Here is a 21,739-nt window from a genome sequence, read left to right on the forward strand (position 1 = left end):
CTCCCGTTTTTTTTTGCCCATGGTGCCAACCAGGCAATATAATACAATTATATAATAATTCACTTACAAGTAAATTTGCGGGGAAGCACAAAAAATGAAAAGTATGAAGCCCTGCGAAAATGATGTGTGGTCAATATGACCGCTTATGGCCGAAACAGGTGAAGCAGAATCCTTGTGACAGTGGAGCAAAAGTCAACGGCTGGATTTTGCACCCACGGTCAGTAGTATTAGTAGGTGTTTAGGCAAACACACAAACAACAACCACTACGACCATTATTCATTGTATTATTACATCTGTGGAAAGTTATTACAATAAAGATTTTCACTTACTCACAAACATAATAAATCCCTGCAAACATAATACTTATTACATTTGTGGGAAATTGCTTGATACGTTTGTAGTAGGCAACGGCTATTACGTTTGTGGAAAATTAATTACATTTGTGGGATTATTACATTAAATGCCACATTCTTATTACGTTTTTTTGTGAGCATTATTACATTGGCGAGCGTTACAAGGCTGATATAGGCAAACTCATATTTGAACAATTATTATACTTGTTTTAACGACCCCAGAGGACAACATCATTATGTTCATCACTAAACCATCATCAGACACCGTTTAGCAACATGACAGCATTGCTCATATGTACAAAACTCACTTGCTTCAGGTGTCACTGAGTAAGCTCAAAGTGTTCTCTATTGTTCCTCTCTCATTAATGAAATCATTTTTTAAAATGCATCCAAAATGCTAAAAGTGTGCATTAATGCACACAGGCATCATACTTACAGTTTCTGCATGATATACATGTTGCACCCACTATGTGGCTCTAATGTGGGGTATTACTAATTTTGCTTCTTGCATTCTGATATTCATCATCCAGAACATTATTATAAATGTACAATGACAATAACTGTAACAAATCTGAATGCCAGCCTGTTCTCACTAGAAAAACAACTGGCAACCAGAAGTTGGGTGATGTGGTATAAAGAGCCACACAGTCTGCATGGGGAGGAGACTGCTGACCACTCAGACAGCTGTTCATGTCCAGAGTCAAACATGAAGTTGACAGTGAAGTATTTTAAATCACTAATGCAGTTATGCACAGAATGTATCTGTAGATGTGTATGTAATATGCATACTTACGCTCCTTAACTTTGCAAGCCTTTATACAACTTCATTATCCACTGTCCAAGCCAGATATATTGTCTGTAGACAGTCTGTGCTGGTTGCAGTTTAGTGTGAGGGGAATTATTATTTTTTTAGGGGAGGCAGTGCAGCAAATGTAAAAAGAAAACCTGTTCCTTTATCTTGTTTGGCATGTTTGCCTGTTAGAGGTAATTAGTGACTGATGAGGTGTGTATGTATTTAGTTGTAACTTCCTTTAGTCTAAGCAGGACTGCAGCTCTAACATAATCTTCTAAACCTGCCCGCCTGCCACAGATTCAACCAAAGGTTTTAGCACTTAAAGCTCTCACTCAAACTCCAAGTGGCATAAGGTCATGTGATTCCCTCCTCCTCCCTCCTTCCAGGCGGCCAGCACCCTCCAGTGATAATCAAGCTGTGACCCTGCCATTAGCACCAACAGCAGATTAATCCGAAGCCCCTGGGCACAAGTCGTCTCTTGCTGGGCACGAATGTAGCCAAGCTTAATCAGCCTGACTGTCCTGCACGTGTTCTCCCTCGGTGTAGTAGGGCCAACAGAGAACTATAGAGCTTGGAGAAGTTGGTTGCACAAGTACTCTCTCCCCTCTGGTGTGTGATGTCAAGTATGGTGATCCAGGCTGATAGTGCTAGCTCTCTTGATGAAAGTTGGTCTTAGACCGTATAAAGTGGGGCTTCTTAAAACATAAACCATGTGCCAGATCCAGACTGTATGTCGCTAACTTGAGTACATAAAGACATACTCTCGTGAAGATATTAGCTACACAGAATTACCTTGGCTTGAATGAATTTATCTGCATTTATTCTGGTTCAGACAAAAAAAAAGGCTGTCATATCATAACTATTAAGATGTCTGTCTTAGTCAGTGACATAATCCCAGTACACACCTTGCCCCTATCACTTAGCCCTACCCCTCCATTTTGGGGCGGGATGGGTACCCTGATAGAGTGAAGTGTGAAGTGTTAGAGCTGCATGGCCCTCCGAACAGAGGTTTATTTAAAGGAAGACATCAAACCAAGGGTTATGAGAACTCTCTCAGTTCAGCGTATTATGGTCATTTTCTTTATAATGAGCATTAAAGAATCACTGCTAGATTGCTGATGCCTCTGTTGCTAACTAGCTAACTTCAGTAGCTTCAGAGGAGTCAGGTTTTATGTGTTACATCATTTGTCATTTTTTATTTAACCCTAAATGTAGTTCCCAGAGTTCAAAAGACACCATAAGCACATTCTGGGTTCTTAAATGCTGATTTCACAATCAGAATGAATACAGAGGAGGGGCCGCTAGCGAGCCGCAATGGAGTAAGTCGCGCTTTTGTGGGCTCCCACGGAATCTCAACTACAAACATATATTACTTGACATCTACGCTCGAAAATTCAAATTAAACGTGGTAACTGTATAATCAACACTACCCGGCAAAGTCAATGAAAAAGAACCGACGCTAATGGCAGCAAATCTCCGAAAATACAACTGCGAAGCTCGGCCCAACACAAGGCCCCAAACCTCCTCGGCTAAAAGTCCAGATAAATCCGACCTGACCCCACCTGTACCTGGAATAAGTACAAGCATGATCGTCTCCTCATTGAGAAAAGAAATATCGTCAGTTATCAGAGAAGAGTTGAAGAGCGCGCTGGCGAAGGATTTTGAATCGCTGAAGAAAGAAATGATTGAGGTGAAAACTGAAATAGCTAACAACACAGCAGCTATCCGTACAGAGGTTGAGCAGACGCAAGCTAATGTGAAGGCTGTTGAGGACGGATTGTCAGCTCGGTCAGATGAAGTCGTATCGGTGCAAACTACAGTAGCAGACCTCAAGAAGCAAGTTGAAGATTTAAAAGAAAAACGTGAGGACATGGAGGGCAGGATGAGGAGGGGAAACATTCGGATCACGGGAGTGACTGAGGAGCCCGGGTCAAGCTCTCCCACCGCGGTCTCCAAACTCCTCAAAGATGTGCTGCACCTCGCTATATTCCCGGACTACACCGCCAATGTTGCCAGAGCCCGAGCAGCGTTTACACCCGCCAGAAAGATGCTTCAGGGGACACCTGGGGTCCGCTATGGTCTGCTGTATCCGGCCAGGCTCTGCATCTCCAACAACAACGATGAGCGGGAGTTTGTGGATGCTACTAAGGCAATGGACTATATAAAGAAACACATCCTTCCAGCTGATGGACCGGAGCATTAAACAACAGTATCCCCTTACTGTCATCAGGTTTGAAAATGGGAAAAAAAAAAAGAGCTTGGTATGCTAAATCAGTGACCCTTATGGCAATATGATTAGGAATATGCAATCTATTATGCCAGCTGGTTGAATTGAGGGATGAGTCGCCTGCACATTGTGTAAGTGAGAGATTATCAACAGCATAGCTTACTCAAAAGTAAGTAATGATTGCCTGCCGTTTTGGCTAAAGTAATTTACTACAACATACAGTTACATTTGAAACTTAAGCTATTGAGTTTAAGGTGTCTTCATTTTATATGAGGGTCTGGGGTAGCCCGAAGTGAACATCTACTGATTGAATATAGTTTGGCTTCTGCCCAAACCAAAGCGAACTCTGACTGTTCGCACAGCTGCAAGTTCGAGATGCAGCCTAAAACTGTGCCCCACAGGACCAACCGGACATTTATGTTAGCCGTGTTCTTGGCTACTGTAGTTCTATGTTCAGCTCTGTTCGTGTCGATTCCAATGTTCCCCATGGATCTAAGAAGAGCGACAGTGAACTTTCCCATCCACATACTCTTTCAGGATAAGAATCATTTGTTTAAGCTGAAATGTTACAAGACATATGCTGCTGTTATCTTTGTAATTCTCAGGTATTTTTCATGTAGCCTCCGGTCTCTACTTGTACACCCACTTTATCACTTGCTTGATTTTATTTCCCACAACCTTTTATTAGCTTATTCTATATTATTTTACTCTTTCTTTTCTTTCCATTACATGTGACTCTGCCTCTGAGTTATGGGATCTCTTAAGGTAATAAGTTACAATGTCAAAGGTCTTCACAGCCCAATCAAGAGAAAGAAGATTATTAATCAGTTAAAGAGAAATAGCTCCCAGATTGCATTCCTGCAAGAAACTCACCTTTCAGACAAAGAACACGAGAAATTAAAGAAATCCTGGGCAGATAAGGTATTTTATTCATCACACTCATCTGGCCGGATAAGAGGTGTAGCTATTTTGATACACAGACAGGTCAATTTCACATCAACCAAAATTCATAAAGACTCGACAGGGAGATTTATAATGGTGAATGGGTTGATAGACGGGGTGGAAGTTTGTCTTATGAATATCTATGCTCCAAACGAGGATGAGCCCAGCTTTATACATACAATCTTCTCCATAATATTACAGCATAGCTCAGGTATCTTACTGTTAGGAGGAGACTTTAATTGCATCATGTCTCAACATTTAGATAGACAGCCTGTGTCTAGCACTTCTACCTCTAGGATGAGCAATATGCTTAGGCATTTATCAACAGAATCTGGTCTGGTGGACATTTGGAGAAACAAACACCCTAAAGGCAAAGATTTTACCCTTTTTTTCGCATAGGTATTCCTCATACTCCAGAATAGACCTCTTTTTTACCCCCAAGGTAGAATGTTTTAGAGTAGACGACATAAAGATCCCCCCAATTACATTATCAGATCACGCTCCTCTCGCGTTGTCGTGGACCATTGGCAACAGACCAGCAACTAAACAATGGCGATTAAATACGTCGCTTCTCAATGATAGAGAATTCATTGCATTTATAAAAACTGAACTAAAAAATTACCTTGACACTAATACTTCACCTGAAATATCACCCCTTACTCTATGGGACTGTGCGAAGGCATATATCAGAGGCCGAATCATTTCCTTTACAAGTGCCAGAAAAAGAAAAAGGGAAGAAAAACAGCGAGAGCTTGAAGACAAAATAAGGCACCTTGAACAGCAACATAAAAGAAACCCAACCTCAAACTTACTGAATAATCTAAAAGAGGCACGCAGAGACCTAAACAGCTTAATTAATGAAAAAATAGAGGGCAATTTAAGGTTCACTAACCAAAAATATTACGAAAATAGTAATAGGGTGAGCAGATTACTAGCACTAAGACTTAAAAAACAACAATCATCAAACATAGTACAGAAATTAAAGGAGAATAATTCAATTCTAACAAAGCCGGATGAAATATCACAGTCCTTCACAGAATTTTATAAGACCCTGTACAAAAATACAGACACCTGCACAAATGATGAGGAATTGGCACAATTTTTAAAATTGTGCCAATTCAAATTAATTGGCACAAATTAAAAGAGTTACCTGAATCCATGGCAAGAGAACTGGATGAGCCAATTAAGGACCTGGAAATACGTCAGGTAATCTCTACACTGAAAACTAATAAGAGCCCTGGCCCAGACGGGTATACTAACGAATTTTATAAAGCCTTCGTAGAGGTTGTATCACCTTTATTACTACACGCTTACCATCATGCATTAAAATCTGGAACCATGGCCCCCTCTTGGAGAGAGGCTACTATAGTAGTGATACATAAAGATGGCAAAGATCCCACCAAATGCCAGTCATACAGAACGATCTCATTATTGAATACAGATCTACGAATCCTAACAGCTATTCTGGCAAGACGTGTCAACAAAATTATTACAGAAATTATCCATCCCGATCAGACAGGGTTTATAAAGGGAAGATACTATGGAGACAACATTAGAAGGTTGTTAAATTTAATGACACACCCAAGAATTAAAGAAGAGGAGTCAATGATATTATCCCTAGATGCCATGAAAGCATTCGACCGAGTATCCTTGCAATACCTCATCCAAACTCTGAAACGATTCCAATTTGGTCCGAACTTCATCAAATGGATACAAACCTTGTATTCAGATCCACAATCCGCAGTTAAGGTGAACGGATTTCTCTCAGATCGTTTCACTCTAGAACGTGGGTGTAGACAAGGTTGTTCACTATCTCCTTTGTTATTTGATATCAGTATTGAACCATTAGCATAGCTGATTAGGGATTGTGATAATATAAGGGGAATGGCGATAAACCGAGAACAGCACAAAATATCAATGTATGCTGATGATGTTCTGCTGTATCTTACAAAACCCGCAACAACAATACCGTGTTTAAAGGACATCATTTTCACTTATGGGTACTTTTTGGGCTACAAATTAAACGTGGACAAAACAGTGGCCATGGATATAGGTGGCAACATCTCAGATACAACTAAATTGCAAAGTGGGTTTAGATGGCCAGCAGATGGCATTAAATATTTAGGCATTCATATACCACCTTCATTAGAAAAACTGTACGATTTTAATTACAAAAGTCTAATTCATAATATAAGTAAGGACTTAGACAGATGGTCAGTATTGACTCTATCTCTGCTGGGTCGCATTGAGAGTGTCCGTATGAATGTGCTGCCTAAATTACTATATTTGTTTCAAATGTTACCTATTAACATCCCCAGAACTACATTTGACAAATTGGACAAACTAATTTCAATATTCATCTGGCAGAGAAAGCGACCAAGAATCAGACTAAAAGTGTTACAGTTATCTAAAGCGAAGGGAGGGCTCAAACTACCTAATCTGAGATACTACTTTTGGGCTGCGCAATTAAAACCGCTAATAATATGGCTTCAGGACTTATCATATACATGCTGGCTCAATATTGAAAAGAGTTTATGCGAGAGACCTTTACAGGCCTTGCCTTTCCTAGATGTCCATCCAAGTAAAATAAATATGGGTAACTGGACCAAAATTACATTAAAAATATGGAAGACAATAAAATCTACATTTGGGCTGCCTAAAACAATTTCAGCACTTACAAATATTGGATATATGAATGATTTTGTGGCCTCTAAATTAGATACAGGCTTTAGGAAATGGTCTAAGTACGGACTCACCAACTTACATCAACTTCACAATGCTGGCAATTTTAAATCACTTGCACAGCTGGCGGAGGAATTTAAGATACCAAGCACAGATTTCTTCAGATACCTACAGTTAAGGGATTTCTTATTAAAACATAAAGACTGGGATAAAGTTACTAAACCAACGCAAATTGAAGAATTATTGATTAAAGTACAAACAAAAAAATTGGATAAGAAATTAATAAGTTATTGTTACCAAATATTCCTGAGCATGAATTTGAATAAGGAGAGATGAGAAATTGAAATTAATTCCAGCATATCACATGACATGTGGGAGGAAATTTGTACTGAAGTACATCTGGTAACCAATTCAAATGTATGGAGAGAATTTAAATGGAAGGTCGTCATGAGATTCTTTCGGACACCTGAAATTACAGCTAAATTTAGCACTACAAACTCAAATAAATGCTGGAGAAACTGCGGCCCACACATTGGTAATCAGATCCATATCCTCTGGCTGTGCCCAAAACTTCAAGTTTTCTGGAAGAAAGTGTTTGAAGCACTTAATAAAATATTTGGTGGAAATATTACAATGGACCCAATGGTGGCCCTACTAGGCCTGTTACCAAGAGGCGTGGAAGGTAGAGCCAAAAAATATCTGTTACAGATACTACTAGCTACAGCAATTAAATGTATTACAGTAAGGTGGTTGAAGCCTGACCCTCCAACACATAATATGTGGACTGTAAAATTAAAGGAAATATACCAAATGGAACAAATAACTTATTCCCTGAGACTCCAAAAACATATATTCACTAAAAGCTGGAGCCCTGCTATGGGTATACTGAATCTCTGTCTATTATGTTGTACCATAATTGTTATCTTGTATATGAAACAGCAGATATGATGATTATGATTCTGTACCTGATTTTGAATGAAACTTAGATAAAAATTAAGTTTGAAAAAAAAGAATGAATACAGAGGTTAACATGAATAAATACCCTGTATAAATGCATTCTGCCAGTTGAAGTAAAGGCTACCAAATGATACAGTATAAATACTGACTACAGGTTGTTCTTCATGTGCAGCTTTTTGTTAAACAGGTAACAGACGCACTTTGCACTATAAGGTTGGGAGTTCACAAAAAATTAATGAATTAATTCTACAATAGTAATACAGTGTCTGCCCTTAAATCCTACACAGCAGACCTTTAAAATTCACTTACATGTCAAGATCAGTTCACCTGCAGAGGAGCACTATTCAGCATTTAACCATTGTATGATGTCTTCTGTGGCTCTCAAGTCTGATGATGTCATAGTGATGTCATCAGTCATGTGTTACAAATCTGAGATGAACAAACTCGTGAGAACATAAAACTGAAATGATGCTGTCATGATGCAAGTGTAGCAAGTTTGTTTTAGCTTGAGCCTTTCTAGGGGAAGTCAGGATATTACAGCCTCTGCTATAGCTAGTATAACCATTTCCCATTTCTATGGCTGTTACAGTGCATTTAAATCATGCTAACATTTCATCCACTTTCCTTTTAGAAAATTAGACTTACTGACATAAACGCAATACATAATGTGATCTCAGCTGGAATATAAAGTGGATCTGTGCTGTTCAGATGACATGTCGTGGCAGCTGATTATAGCTAACTGGGCAGCTCATTCACATGTCACTGTGAATTCTAGCTCTGCCTCCCTAACACAGAAGAGGATAACTTTTGGTGAAAGCCACTTAAATGAAGTAACATGGAGCGACATGTTTGTAGCGTATAATGGATTCATAGTGATGATAAGTCATCCACCTAATGTGCTGTGACACAGAGGTTACTAGAGGTAAAAAACATTCTCAGTCGCACAGTATTGATGAATTAATCATATGATGTTGGAAACAACACTTATAAGTGTTATATAGCACCTGTATTACATCATGATTATAAAAACAGTTTTGACCGAGCAATCTGTTTGGTGAACTAGACATTTAGAGCACGCTCAAATCAGCTTGACAGCACACCAACAACAGCAACACTGTAACTTCCAGAAGTGGAACAAAAATCAGTTTATATTTTGTTATACACAACATACAGTTAGATGAAGGATCCATCCATGACATATAACTCAATGAATGTTTAAATGTCAATAAAAATGAGTCAGTAATGACTTGAAAATAATTCATGTGGCATTTACATTGTAGAACATTGATCGAGGTCATGATTCAGGTAACTGTGAATCATGTTGCAGAGAATGTTGCAGGTTTGGCAAGAAACAGCTGCTAACTTTGAAAACTGGTTTGAAAATAAGGCTATCAAATCACTGACAATCAAGTCAAGATAATTTAGTCACCCGCATACAAGAAAAGAATATAAGAAAAGAAAAGAGCCTGCATTTCTTAACGGTACTTTTTTTCTGAGTCGCATATGATATTGAAGTGTTTTGACATAAATAAGGGTTATTTGAATTACCAACAGAAATCCTGGTCTCTCTCTGCATCTGATCCTCTCTTTACCTCTTGCTCACACACACACTCTTTCTGTGTGTTTGTGTGTCTGCCAGCTGGAGGTCTGAGGTCTCCTGCAGAGAAAAAGCTGCTGCCGGTCTATGGTGTTAGGTCAGCTGGTGGAGAGCTGCTTGCCAAACTGATCACATCAGCAGCAGCACCCTGAACTCTTCGTAATACTTTCATGGATGTCATTTGAAGTTGGTGTTATGGAATGTTGTTTTTCACAACTAACTGTTGTAACGCCCGCCAATGTAATAATGTCCACAACCGTAATAAACCACAAACGTAACACATTTTCCACAAACGTAATAGCAGCTGCCTGCTACAAACTAAACACGTGATTTCCCACAAATAATAACTATTACGTTTGTGAGGATGTGAAAATCTTTATTGTCTTAAGTGTTGTTGTTGTTATTGTTATTGTTATAATGATTTGTTATCTTATCTCAGCTTATATTATTGCTATTGTATATTGTTATTGGAACAGTATCTTTGAGGGCCTCGCAAAATTAAACGTTCTGGCTTCTTGATTCTTGACAGTGTTATGTCATTCATGGTTGTTTACAGTTGTTTTCTCACTGTGATATAAATTATTATCCTATATTGTCAGTGACCTGAACAAATGCATAAAATAAGTTTGTGATCTTATTGACTGCTTATAGCTGTCTGCCTAATATTAGGCTGAAAATCACTCCTTCAGAATGAAATAATATGGATAAATCATCATTTCGTGAATCCTTAGACTCATGGCAATATTCCAGTTTTTGTGTTTTGTGTCACTGATGTTTCTTGATGCCACTGGACTAAGAGAAACATGTGATTTATGCAGAAATTGACAAAACATGAAAAGAAAATTTGAAGAGCTCCAGTGTCCACTGTACTTGTCACACATATAGACAAAAGCACTTGAATGAAAGCTCTAAGTGTCCCCTTAAAAATGGAAAATGTCCTGAATATGAGCCAATACAAAGATATGCACCAGTGTCTAAAAGGCATTTTTTCAGTGGAGGAGGATAACTTCAACAGCTGATAACACTAATTTAGCTGTGACTCAGGAAGGGTTATCATACCAAAATGATAACTACAGACATGCACTCACCCCCCTTTGTGGCCCAGTTGTTGAAAAACGCACGCTAAATTGCCCTCTTGGGAGCCAAATCGTTGGCTGGTTAAAACATGATAAACTGCTGTCTTGGGTGGCAGAAACGTGTGTTAAAGTGCCCTCTTTGAAGGCAAAACGTGCACTAAAGTGCCCTCTTCAGTGGCAAGAATGTGCTATATTTTCACCCCTGCCCTTCAAAAAGTTTGTGCACGCCACTGTGTATAAGCAAACAAACAACAACTATAACAGCCATTATTCATTTTATTATTACATTTGTGGGAAGTTATGACAATAAAGATTTTGACATCCCCACAAACATAATAAATCCCTGCAAACATAATAGTTATTGCATTTGTGGGAAATCACGCGTTATGTTTGTAGCAGGCAGCGGCTATTACGTGTGTGGAGAGTGTATTAAATTTGTGGTTTTCTTACATTAAATGCTGTTGATTTTTATTACGTTTGTGGTTTATTATGTTCGTGGACATTATTACATTGGCGGGCATTACAACTGTCTTTGGTTAAATTATTAGCAAAAGGCATAGCTGAAAACATTCTGCTTTCTTGACCTGGAAGGAGTTCTGCAGGGATGATATATTTTTGTAGGCTAACCCATATATTAGCGGGAATTTTCAATGGGATTTTGAATTTTGGAAAAAAAACACAAGCATATGAAACTTACACATTTTGTTAACCAAGGTCATTTTAACAAATGAAATCAACAGAAGTAGGAAGCTAATCTTAGGCTATAAACAACTACATCCAAGTCGCATGACTTGAAAGTCACCACTACTGATCTTCCAACTACATTGTAATATACATTAACTGTACAATAAATTGATCAGTCAATAGGTGGACTTACAATAGTTTGTGATTAAAGTCCACCTAAAAAGACAAACTACAGATTAGATGAATCTGTGTTTCACATCCCTAGCAGCATCTTTGTGGAATCTAACTGATTCTCAAAAAAGCTCATTCAAAAAACCCACTGACTTCAAGATGAGGGAACCAGTTGTTTAATGCAAACTTATTTCCAGGTTTTAGGCCTAACACCTGGTACACACCATCAATATTTGTATCAAATAGATTTTCTTTTTTTTCACAAAGTCAGAACAGGCAGTACAAATTAATATTAATCATTAGCTACTCAAACCAGTTATTTAGAGCCTGCTATTTAGCACCTTATTTATCTTGATTTCCAGCAACATATTCAATGTTCATGTATGGGTAAGTTATTTTAAATACAACATTTTTACAAATATTCTAAAGGTGCACTATGTAGTTTTGCGGAGGAAATTTTAATCAGAAGAGAACGATCTTCATTAACTGATTTGATTTTCTATTCCTCAACAAACTAAACAAACAAACAATCTTCATTTCACAACTGAATAAACTGAATAAACAAACTGACCCTAAAGGGCAACACAATTTTATACTGTTTACTTTGTTTATATTTGGCGGACCCTGTCAACTTTCTAGCTACAATATTCTGGCCACCTTATTTTCCTAAACAGCTTGTTTATTTAGTTTAGGAAAATGAACACACATTCCAAAGTTTTTATCATTACCTCATTGATATTGTAAATATTAACATTCTGAGTCTGAATTTTTGAAAGTACATGGTGCCCCTTTAACATTGCAATCTGAAGAGCAGACGTTTTAGATTAATGGGATTTTTGTTGTCCCAGCAGTCATGCTCCTTACATTCAATCATACTTGAATTTTAAACTATGATAATCAACTGCGGGTGACTCTCATCTTCAGTTATTGATGGACAATCAGAAGCAAACCGGTTAAAATAGAAATACGAACACACAATATTGATTCAGGCAAACAGTTACATCATTTTTTAAAAGCATTTTTTGTATCAGCAATTGTATCAACCGCTTTAGTCAGTACAGTATATTACTACAGTACATGACACCTCTCCAAGTATGTATAACCCTGCTGTCATTATTTTCCATGAGGAGTGATGCACTCTCTCAGTCCCACAGCCCCATGCACTGTCTTGACATTGTCAGGTTTCATTTCCAAGGTAAATTAATTAACCCTCAGTGTCCAGTGACATCAAGGCTTAATTCATCATCAAATGACCATTTGACAGGAAGTTATGACAACAACAGCTTCACTGTAATAAACATGATGACTGAAGCTCTGAGTCCTTAATTAATCTGCAATGGGGCAAGAATGAGTGTTTTGGGTTTCACTCTCTGAGGTCTGAGTGTAGACTAGAGTTCAGACACCAATGGCTTAAAGTCATTGACTGCTGAGCTCTGTAGCCTCAGGCACACACACTCACATCAACTACAGTGAGCCACCATGCAGGGAGTTGGTCTGGAGTTGGCAGGGAGCATCAGTGACAATTTTTGGGGAATTACGGGAGACACAAAGACCAAATTCAATAGAAAGGCTCACCCAAACATGTCTTATTTTGAACCAATGTGGCGATATCCTCAGTGTCATTAGTGCTGTGCATTACTGGTATCCCTATGGAACTAGTGGTTTCATAAATGCTGTTAATGAGCCTGGTGATTCATAGTTTTTCATTGTTGTTTAAGTGTTACAGTCATTGTGGACCTTGTCTTAAGTAAGCCCCAAGTGAGTCTCTTGTGGCTGTTATTTCATCTACTAGACTTCCTTACTTCTTCCCCTTGGATGCTGTCTTCAATTACTAAGCAGTGCAGCTATCGATCCTGGAGGCACAGTCTTCAAAGAGGAGACTCAAACAACAAAGGCTTCAGAACTCGGTCCTCAGCTTGACCCTAACCCCTCAAACACCACTGTCAAAGATAAATGGAGGATTAAAAGGTTTGAAAAGGCATGCACAAGGTTTCTACAATATGCACAATATCTTTGATATTGATGGTTAATAGGCTCTCTGCCTCTTTGTCAATGAGTATGAAAGGAAAAACTGCAGGAAATTAGATTCAACTATATTTATTCTATAAATATAAGAATAAGTGAACTAAGATGACATGACCTTATTGTTTTTTGACTAATTGCTTTGATGCCAATAGAAAAATGAGAGGGTTTATCCTCTCTAAAAATCAGAGCTAAAATCATCTAGATAACTGAAACCTGGTTTCAACCATAAAGATAACCACACAGACCACATCTAATGTAATTGTGATAACCCCCTCCAAGTTGGACTCCTTGAACAGGAGTCAGGTCATCATGGTGATCCAGCTCACCATGTCTCGTTGTCAGACTACAGTAGGTGACGGCTGTCTGCCAGTTTTTTTGTTTAGATGACTTATGCTCCTTTTAGTTATTTTTAACTATAAAAGCTAAATCATTTAAGGTACAAATTAGTCTAACCTTTCTTTTGACCTTTGACATGGGACTTTTAGTTGAATTGTACCACTTTAAGTTCTGTAATTTGTTGTTTTCCTCTTTTTTATTTTTCATTTTTTTACCAGCTTCAATTTAAGCGTCTGATGGTAACAGTATTTCCTTACCTTTCCAACATACTGAGGATCAGATCCCATGTACTCCTCAAGGACGAAGAACTGGTTCCAAACCCAACCTCTTTTAACACGCTGGATTTTCAACCTATGTCTCCTTAGCCTTGTCCTGCCCTCCAATGATGTGACTTGCTCCAATGATGCCTTTGCTGTCATACCTCCAGTCTGTCCCTGGGCTGACATTCCTTCAGCCTTAGTCCTGCTCTGGAACTGAGCCTGTAGGGGGACCTGGATGCTGTAGTCCAACAGGAAACAGGAGCCCACCAGAAACAGAGTGACATATTCCCTTGTGATCATCAGGGAGTATCGTTGTTAAAAAGGAAATAAAATGTTCAAAAGGCTGGTTATGTCCAGGTTGGAGAGGGACATACATCCAAAGCTGGATTTGTCCTGCAGGTGAGCATTGGACAAATTGTTTAAATTCCAATATGATCCAAGTTGATTAGAGGAAGCTCTTCTAATGCACTGTACTCACTTAAGTATGAGAGTTGATGATGATCAATGATGATGTCTTGCTGAGGGAGTCACTGAACACACTGATTTGATGTTCTTTCTCTAAGGGTTTGTGTTGGAGAAAAAAGTCTTTGGTCTGTTTTTGTGATATCAATGTGATATTTGGAGTGTGAACATAAAGATGACCAACTCTTCAGCTCTTCTCTGTCAGCCACTTGGACACCTAGAGGGAAAGGCAAAGATAGAAATGTTGAGCATCAAAGTTTATTCTTGACTTTGGGAAAGATGTGATATACTTGGATGAATTCTCCCCAATGTCTAATTTCCTCTGGCATCTCACAAGGGTATTGCCTCATACCATTGATGTTTCATATATACACAAACAATCTTCCTTGAGTGTTGACTAGTGTTGTAGTCAAGACCAAAACAACCGAGACCAAGACATTACAGAGACCAGAGAGTACTGAGACCGAGACTAGTCCAAGACATTTGGCGGTCGAGACCAAGACAAGATCAAGACCTTTCTATTGAAACAATGTTTTTTATTTCTATACTAGCACACACAACTCCAGTTTGACTTGACAAAGCCTTGTGTGTGCATCACATATTTTGGGGACGAAATATGGCTCATTTCATCGATGTTGTTCTGTTATCTTGCTTGTGACAACATTTGTAGACTTATTTGTAGACCGATTTTATCAGCCAATATTAGCCTATCACAGATATATCAATATCAGCGTATATATTGTCTGATATAAAAACCTTATATATAAACTACAAATACAGAATGTAGAAAGTCACTCCAGCAGAGTGTGTTTCAATGGGGGATAAGACTGCTGGTGTCAGGAAATGTAACAGCTACCTCACTAATGGTTAAACTATAAACAGTAGTGTAACATCATGGTGATAGGTCCCGGTGCCAATATTTTTTTGTGCCCCTAAACAAAAGCGCACGCTGCATGCGCGCACACACACTTGTGCAGACACACGCACAGCCACTCAAGAGAACTGCAATTGCAGGGGTGGACTGGCTATCGGGAGTGCTGGGATTTTTACCGGTGGGCCGATCAATAATGGGCCGATGGATAGCCGTTTTTTATATTTATTCATGTATTTCCTTATTTATTTGCTGCGCCTAAACGTTTCTCTGTGGACGCAGTCAAGAACGTGAGAGATTGATGAAAAATCAAACTGAGCTTCAGCGTCTGTCCGAGGAGGACAGCAACAGGGCCAGGCTGCCTGGTGGAGGGAGGAAGAAGGCTAGCGAGGAGCTGGAGATAAACATGCGGGGATGGGTGATCAGCAAACGGGCACGCCGCAAAATGATCAGGGTGATTGTGAAACAAATGTACGCCACCGTGAGTGACAGCAGAGATGAGGAGTTTGCCATGAGTGCTGGTTGGCTGAATCTTTTCCTCCGCCGCAACAACTTCAATTGCAGAAGAGATATATATATATTTATATCTATATATATATATATATATATATATATATATATATATATATATATATATATATATATATATATATATATATACAATTTTTTTGAAAGAAAAAGGGATATACAATTTGAGAATATTTTAAATGCCCAAACCATAACTGTAACTTGGTTATAGTGAATTGTTGCGCCTGTGGGTGTATTTGCATTATTCTCTGATCAACTAAGCATTTCAGATTCATAGTTATAGAGGAACATATAACTGTAGGAGCACAGTCCCTGTCTGTCATACCAGCTAGATCGTCACTGAAAATGTCCTAAATAAGTCATGGGAAATATTCACTAGAAAAGAGAGAAGATCATGTGATTGTAAAATGTAGCTATTGTAATGTTGGTATAGTCTGATTATTGGTAGGCTATTAAATGTGAACATTATATGTGTATACAGTATGCAGGTACATTATATGGGTGAAAATGTACAGGACATAGGACATGTTTAAGTATGATTGTATGGATATGAGGAATATGATATGTATGTCAGCGATTACGTACTGAATTATTTTTTTTTTTTTTACATAAATATCAATAAGGACCCTTTGAAGATTAGCCGACAGGCTAAAAGAGATTGAAATCAAATCAAGTCATATACTAATATTTTATATACTTAATATCACATGAACAAAGTTTCACTCTAATGTCCCATGATGGTAGCTGTGCCAATCCAATTATACAATTTTCAGAAAATTTTCAGAGTACAGAAAACTGTGTTTTGACTTCATTGTCATATATGCAGGACTCGTGTCAATCAGAACTTTTCCCTCACAAATGTTATCAGTACCAAACATGGACCTGCTTCAACTTGACGCAGGCCTGCTTTTTCGTATTATTGTAATTCATGCAAGACATCATGGAGGTGATTTAAAATGTTTACTCTGTTACTCAGTCATCACTGGAAACACTGACACCGGCAGGCCAATGACCAAGCATCAAATCAGATCAGAGGGCTCTAATTAGAAAAAAAAAAAGGCTTTAGCAGGCAAGGTTGGCAGCCTTGATGGATTAGCCTGAGAGCTGATGCATGGCTGAATGTGCAGAAGTTACTTGCACAGCTTACATAGAACACTTATTGAAAGCCTCATTATATGTGTAGTTGTAACTGAATAATTAATCATATTTCATTGCATTGTAGCAGAGTGCTCCAGTCTTTTATTTAGCGTTTCTTTCCCACAGTACAGACCGTCCCTCACATCTCCTTCAAACTAGGGCAATGCTGACATGCCATCACTCATCAAAGGACAGAATGAGTTCTCTCATTTGTCAACATACTATTTAAGTACTGTAGGTTTGACTATTGATTACTGTTATTCACTGCACAGTTCACCAGAAGACAAACAATATTTAATACATTTTTTAATACAATACCCAAAAGCATCATTTTGTCTGGATTGAAGGTGGGATTGGTCTTTCAAGTCTGGATAAAAATCTTCAAGATCAGAAATATTTCTGTCTGCTTCGAAATACCTAATTTTTTTGATCACATCATAATTTATTCCAATATAATGAATAATAATACACATTTAAATAATGCCCCCTGAGGATCAATGCAGGTTTATTTATGAACAAGTTCAGTGTACATATACATACACAAAAATGACACCAACTGTATGTTTCTGGCAATGCTATGCCAATGTTTGTATTTCCTTTTGCAAATACCAAATTGTATGTCTTGGAGGGAATGTCATTTCCAAATAAATTAACACCAGACACGTTTGTGAAACCCCAGCTAATGATTCAGAATTCTTGTTTTCTATGATATCTGGTCATGCCAACTAAGGTGTAGTAAAGGTTGGGGCAAGATTAACAACATAAAGACCCATCCACCGACCAAATCTTTGTACTGTGAGCAATCAGTGTCTTTGCTGTGTTGTCGTCAAATTGAATTCAAAGTGTTTATTTTAAAAGCACATTTGAACTTAACAACTCAAATCAGGGCAATGAATCATTAACTTTAACCCTTAAGAGTCGCCGATCACGCCGGCGTGATCAAATCACGTGACTGATTTAAGATGACATAGCACCGAGACGGAGCCTCGGTGAATCTCGGTTCTGACTTTATGAATTGGCGCGGCCTTCAAACTATATACAGCTTTTTAAATTGTGTTGATAGGCCAAGTAAAACCGGAGTTATGATCAATAATGTCCGCCACGTTTTTTCGTTAACATTGCGGTCATGTTTGCTGCGCGTTTGGTGCAGGATGAAGTGATAAAAACAGGCTGCTCTAGTGTTGTGTTGCTCGCGAACGTGTCGTTCGAACGAACAAATCTTTTCAGTGAACAAAGTGAACAGGATGACTTAATGGACTGATTCATTCCTTTCTCAGTTCAGTTGAGCTCAGCCGCAATCATGCCGGCCGGGAGTGGAACTGCCGCGACTCACTCAGAGAACTGTGAGGATGTGATTCTCGTTCAGGTACTGCACTGAAAGTGGTGCTGTGTCACTCACCCAGGGCAGAGGAGATGATTCACATTCAGTAACCGTACTGCTAAAATTAGCGCTGTGTTGCTAACATCCGTGTAGCATCATCTTAAGTGATTTTGCTGCACAGTAAAAGTCACTTATGTTCGCGAACGTGACTCTCAGCAGCTGCCGTCACTCAAGTTCGCAAACGTGATTCATGTTCACGCTGATTCAGTGACAGCGCGAATGTGATTCACATCCTCAGCAGGTCGTTCGCTAACGAGAGACGCCAGGACGTGAATCACATTCGCGCTGTGATTCGTTCATGATTTGCGAACCTACTGCAGGCAGAGAACTGATGCTGAGAACGTGATTCTCGTTCACGTACTGTGCTGAAAATGGCGCTGTGTCTCTCACTCATGATTCTCATGATTCACATTCAGTAACCGTACTGCTAAAATTAGCGCTGTGTTGCTAACATCTGTGTAGCATCATGTTAAGTGATTTTACTGTTCACAGAGGACACTTTCACCGTGTAATAATTTTAGTGCATGTATACCACTCAGAGCAGCACTGCGTCTCCTGCGAATGATTGTGTACTATAGTCCCTGAACGCACCGTCCCTCAGTAAGTGAACGTGAACCTCAGGGCTGAATTATTAACTTAATGATGGATCGTTTGGCTTTTTTTAATGAAAGGATTATAGAGATTCAGTTCAGTAAAAAGAACTGCCGTTCCCATCACCAGGCTGCTCTCGCGAAAGTGTTTGGAGTGTATAATTAGTGTTTCATATAGTGTTTAGTGTAGTGTGTTTAGTGTGTTGTGTAGTCGTTTTTTGTTTTGTGAGTCAAAACAATGAGGCGACTGCTGCATGTGGAACAGGCAGGAGAGCTGAGAAGCCCTGAGCTTGAGGCATTGCCTGCATTGAAATGTAAATAGTTACGTATATATATATATTGTAAATTTCAAAAACTTATGCACAATTTGAGCAAACAACTATTTGCATTTGCATTCTAAGTAATAAAATTGGTTCATTTAACATATTTGTGGTTTTCACAAACAACTTTCCTACTCGGATTTTATGATTTTTTGTGATTTTAGGTCCACTGTGTTAATACAGTGTGTCAAAATGAAAAAAATAACTGTAGATTTACACATGTGAGGTTGTGCTGAAAATAATGACACCAAACAAGGCAAGGTTAATAGTTTTTAAGGTGAAATATAATGGTAAAATCAAAAATAGTCAAAAACGACCAATTATACCCTGGACTCCTAAGGGTTAAGAGGGTAGCAGGCCCTGACCACTGAGGTCAGCCCTGCCTCTGTATACGGTCTAAATTTGCTGCAGGCTATAGTTCTGCTTGACTCGATTTAAAGTAAATCTCCTCTCAGCTGTAGCTGAAATTCTAAAATTTGAAGCTGCTCTGTTTCTATTATTGATCTGTCTGATCACATTCAGGATATATTGCTGATTGTCTGGTGTTTGCCTGGTGATGCACAAGCAATATGAACTTGGATTGATAAAGGAAGATTCTAAATCGATAATTCAGATAGAACTGCTATGAAGAATACTATTTTTTCCAAAAATCTGCTGTCATCTTTAGGATGTACCTCAGAGAGCCTTTAGCTCAGGCACATAACCTGACAGTATTTAAATTGTTTTGAACAGAAAATGTAAATGGAGTGGTACTTCAGACTTGGGCACATTGCACTGTAGGCTTCACAACAATCAGCAAACATTTTTACCACAGCAAGATACTCTAGACACTGTAGTTTTTTGTGGGTGTTCCCCTGAAATCTTTATAGACAAAATCAACATGATGTCATTGTAAGAACAACACTCACATCCTGTTAGACAACTGGTGGCTTTTTTGCATTGCAGTGAGACTAGAAATCAGCAAACTTGTTTTGTTCTGTTGGCACTTTCAGTTGAGAATGTAATGTAAAGGATATGCAGTTACAGGCATTTTTTCTTCAGTGGATGCCATTGCCATTACCTTTTACAGCTTGCTTAAAGGGGAGGGTGAGCTGGTAATCCATAAAAATAAATAAAGAATCCAAGGTAAAGAATCAGTTAAGTCTCATCCTGCCTTCTCCACAGTACAATAAAGCTACCACACCAGGCAAAATATCTGTCTGTAAATCCCCAGATAGACAGAGGATATCTATCAGCCAGTTTCTTGTTGCTCCAGGTGTTTACCACAATGTCATGCTCTGCTTTCCCTAAAAGAAAGCAAGAACTAGATGCCATTTGGCTCTCACTGGCAACCTTAACCTGAAACAATATATTCTAGCTACAAATAAAGCTTCTCCAGCAAGCTGTGCATTATATCATATTCTAACATCTGCCTAAACTGGTCTGTACTGGACACCAAACAATTTGTGATGATAACTGGAAGCAATGTCATGTGCAAGACATTTTATATAAATGTCTGCTCATGCCACAGCTGCATTTTCTCCATATCTGCAGCCACTGCAAGTTGCCTACTCCAGGTCGGTCCGCCCCCAGCAGGAGAGCTAAACAATCATCCTCTAAATTTGTAAGTATTGACTGCCTGCAACCAAGTGTTTTTTTCACCTTATTCCTTGCTTGTCGATCATCCTCTCACTGGCCTTTCTCTAAGATTTGGGTTTGGGTCCTCTGCCCCCCACTGCTACATACACAGCAGAAGTTTTGAGTCTGCAGTAAAAGAACCCATTTTAGTTTTCAGTTATTATAAAAAGGGGTATCCAAAATGGTATTGTATCAGCCCATTCAGTGGAATCTCTCCAGCATTAAGTGAGATTCAAAATACAATTTTGTGGCGTGCCAGACTTTTCAAGTCAGCAACAGTTGTCCATATTGAACCAAGTTTCGAGACGCTCTGCTGGATTCCTTTAAACACTGCTAGGATCCTTCATTGCTTCACCTACTGGATGAGTACCTCCTCATAGAGCCTCCTCATGACAGTGCAGGCAAACACTGTTTTCAGGCTCTCAATGCCCCCCCCGCAGACAAAAAAAAAAAAAAAAAAACGTCTGGAGTTTCTTGGCATCACTATGGACTCCATTTAAATGAGAGCGTCCCTTCCAGTGAAAAATAAATCAATAAAATAAAAATGCGTGCATAAGTCTTTCTGCTTGCTGAAAACTGTTTTTCAGAGATGCCACTCCATCCATCAGGTTTGGGGGGTTCTTTCAAGGGCAGTGGTTGAAGTCACCGGCAACCTCAAATTGTCCTCAGCTATGCAAATGTATCCCTTGCCTTCGCTTGCCACGTGTCGGTCAGCAGTGGAAATGCAAA

The 21,739-nt window shown here is 38.8% G+C and overlaps 1 protein-coding gene across 1 annotated transcript in view; it reads right to left on the bottom strand.

Annotated features, from left to right (window-relative positions):
- cdh12a (cadherin 12, type 2a (N-cadherin 2)) overlaps positions 1-21,739 on the bottom strand; it is a 97,639-nt gene that overhangs the window by 55,661 nt on the left and 20,239 nt on the right. Inside the window, exon 2 of the mRNA XM_037084040.1 lies at positions 14,102-14,783. Coding sequence (XP_036939935.1) covers positions 14,102-14,404 — 303 coding nt within the window. The 5' untranslated portion in view covers positions 14,405-14,783. The remainder of the gene's footprint in view (positions 1-14,101; positions 14,784-21,739) is intronic.

The sequence above is a fragment of the Acanthopagrus latus genome, chromosome 21 (assembly GCF_904848185.1).
Source record: "Acanthopagrus latus isolate v.2019 chromosome 21, fAcaLat1.1, whole genome shotgun sequence".
NCBI lineage: Eukaryota > Metazoa > Chordata > Actinopteri > Spariformes > Sparidae > Acanthopagrus > Acanthopagrus latus.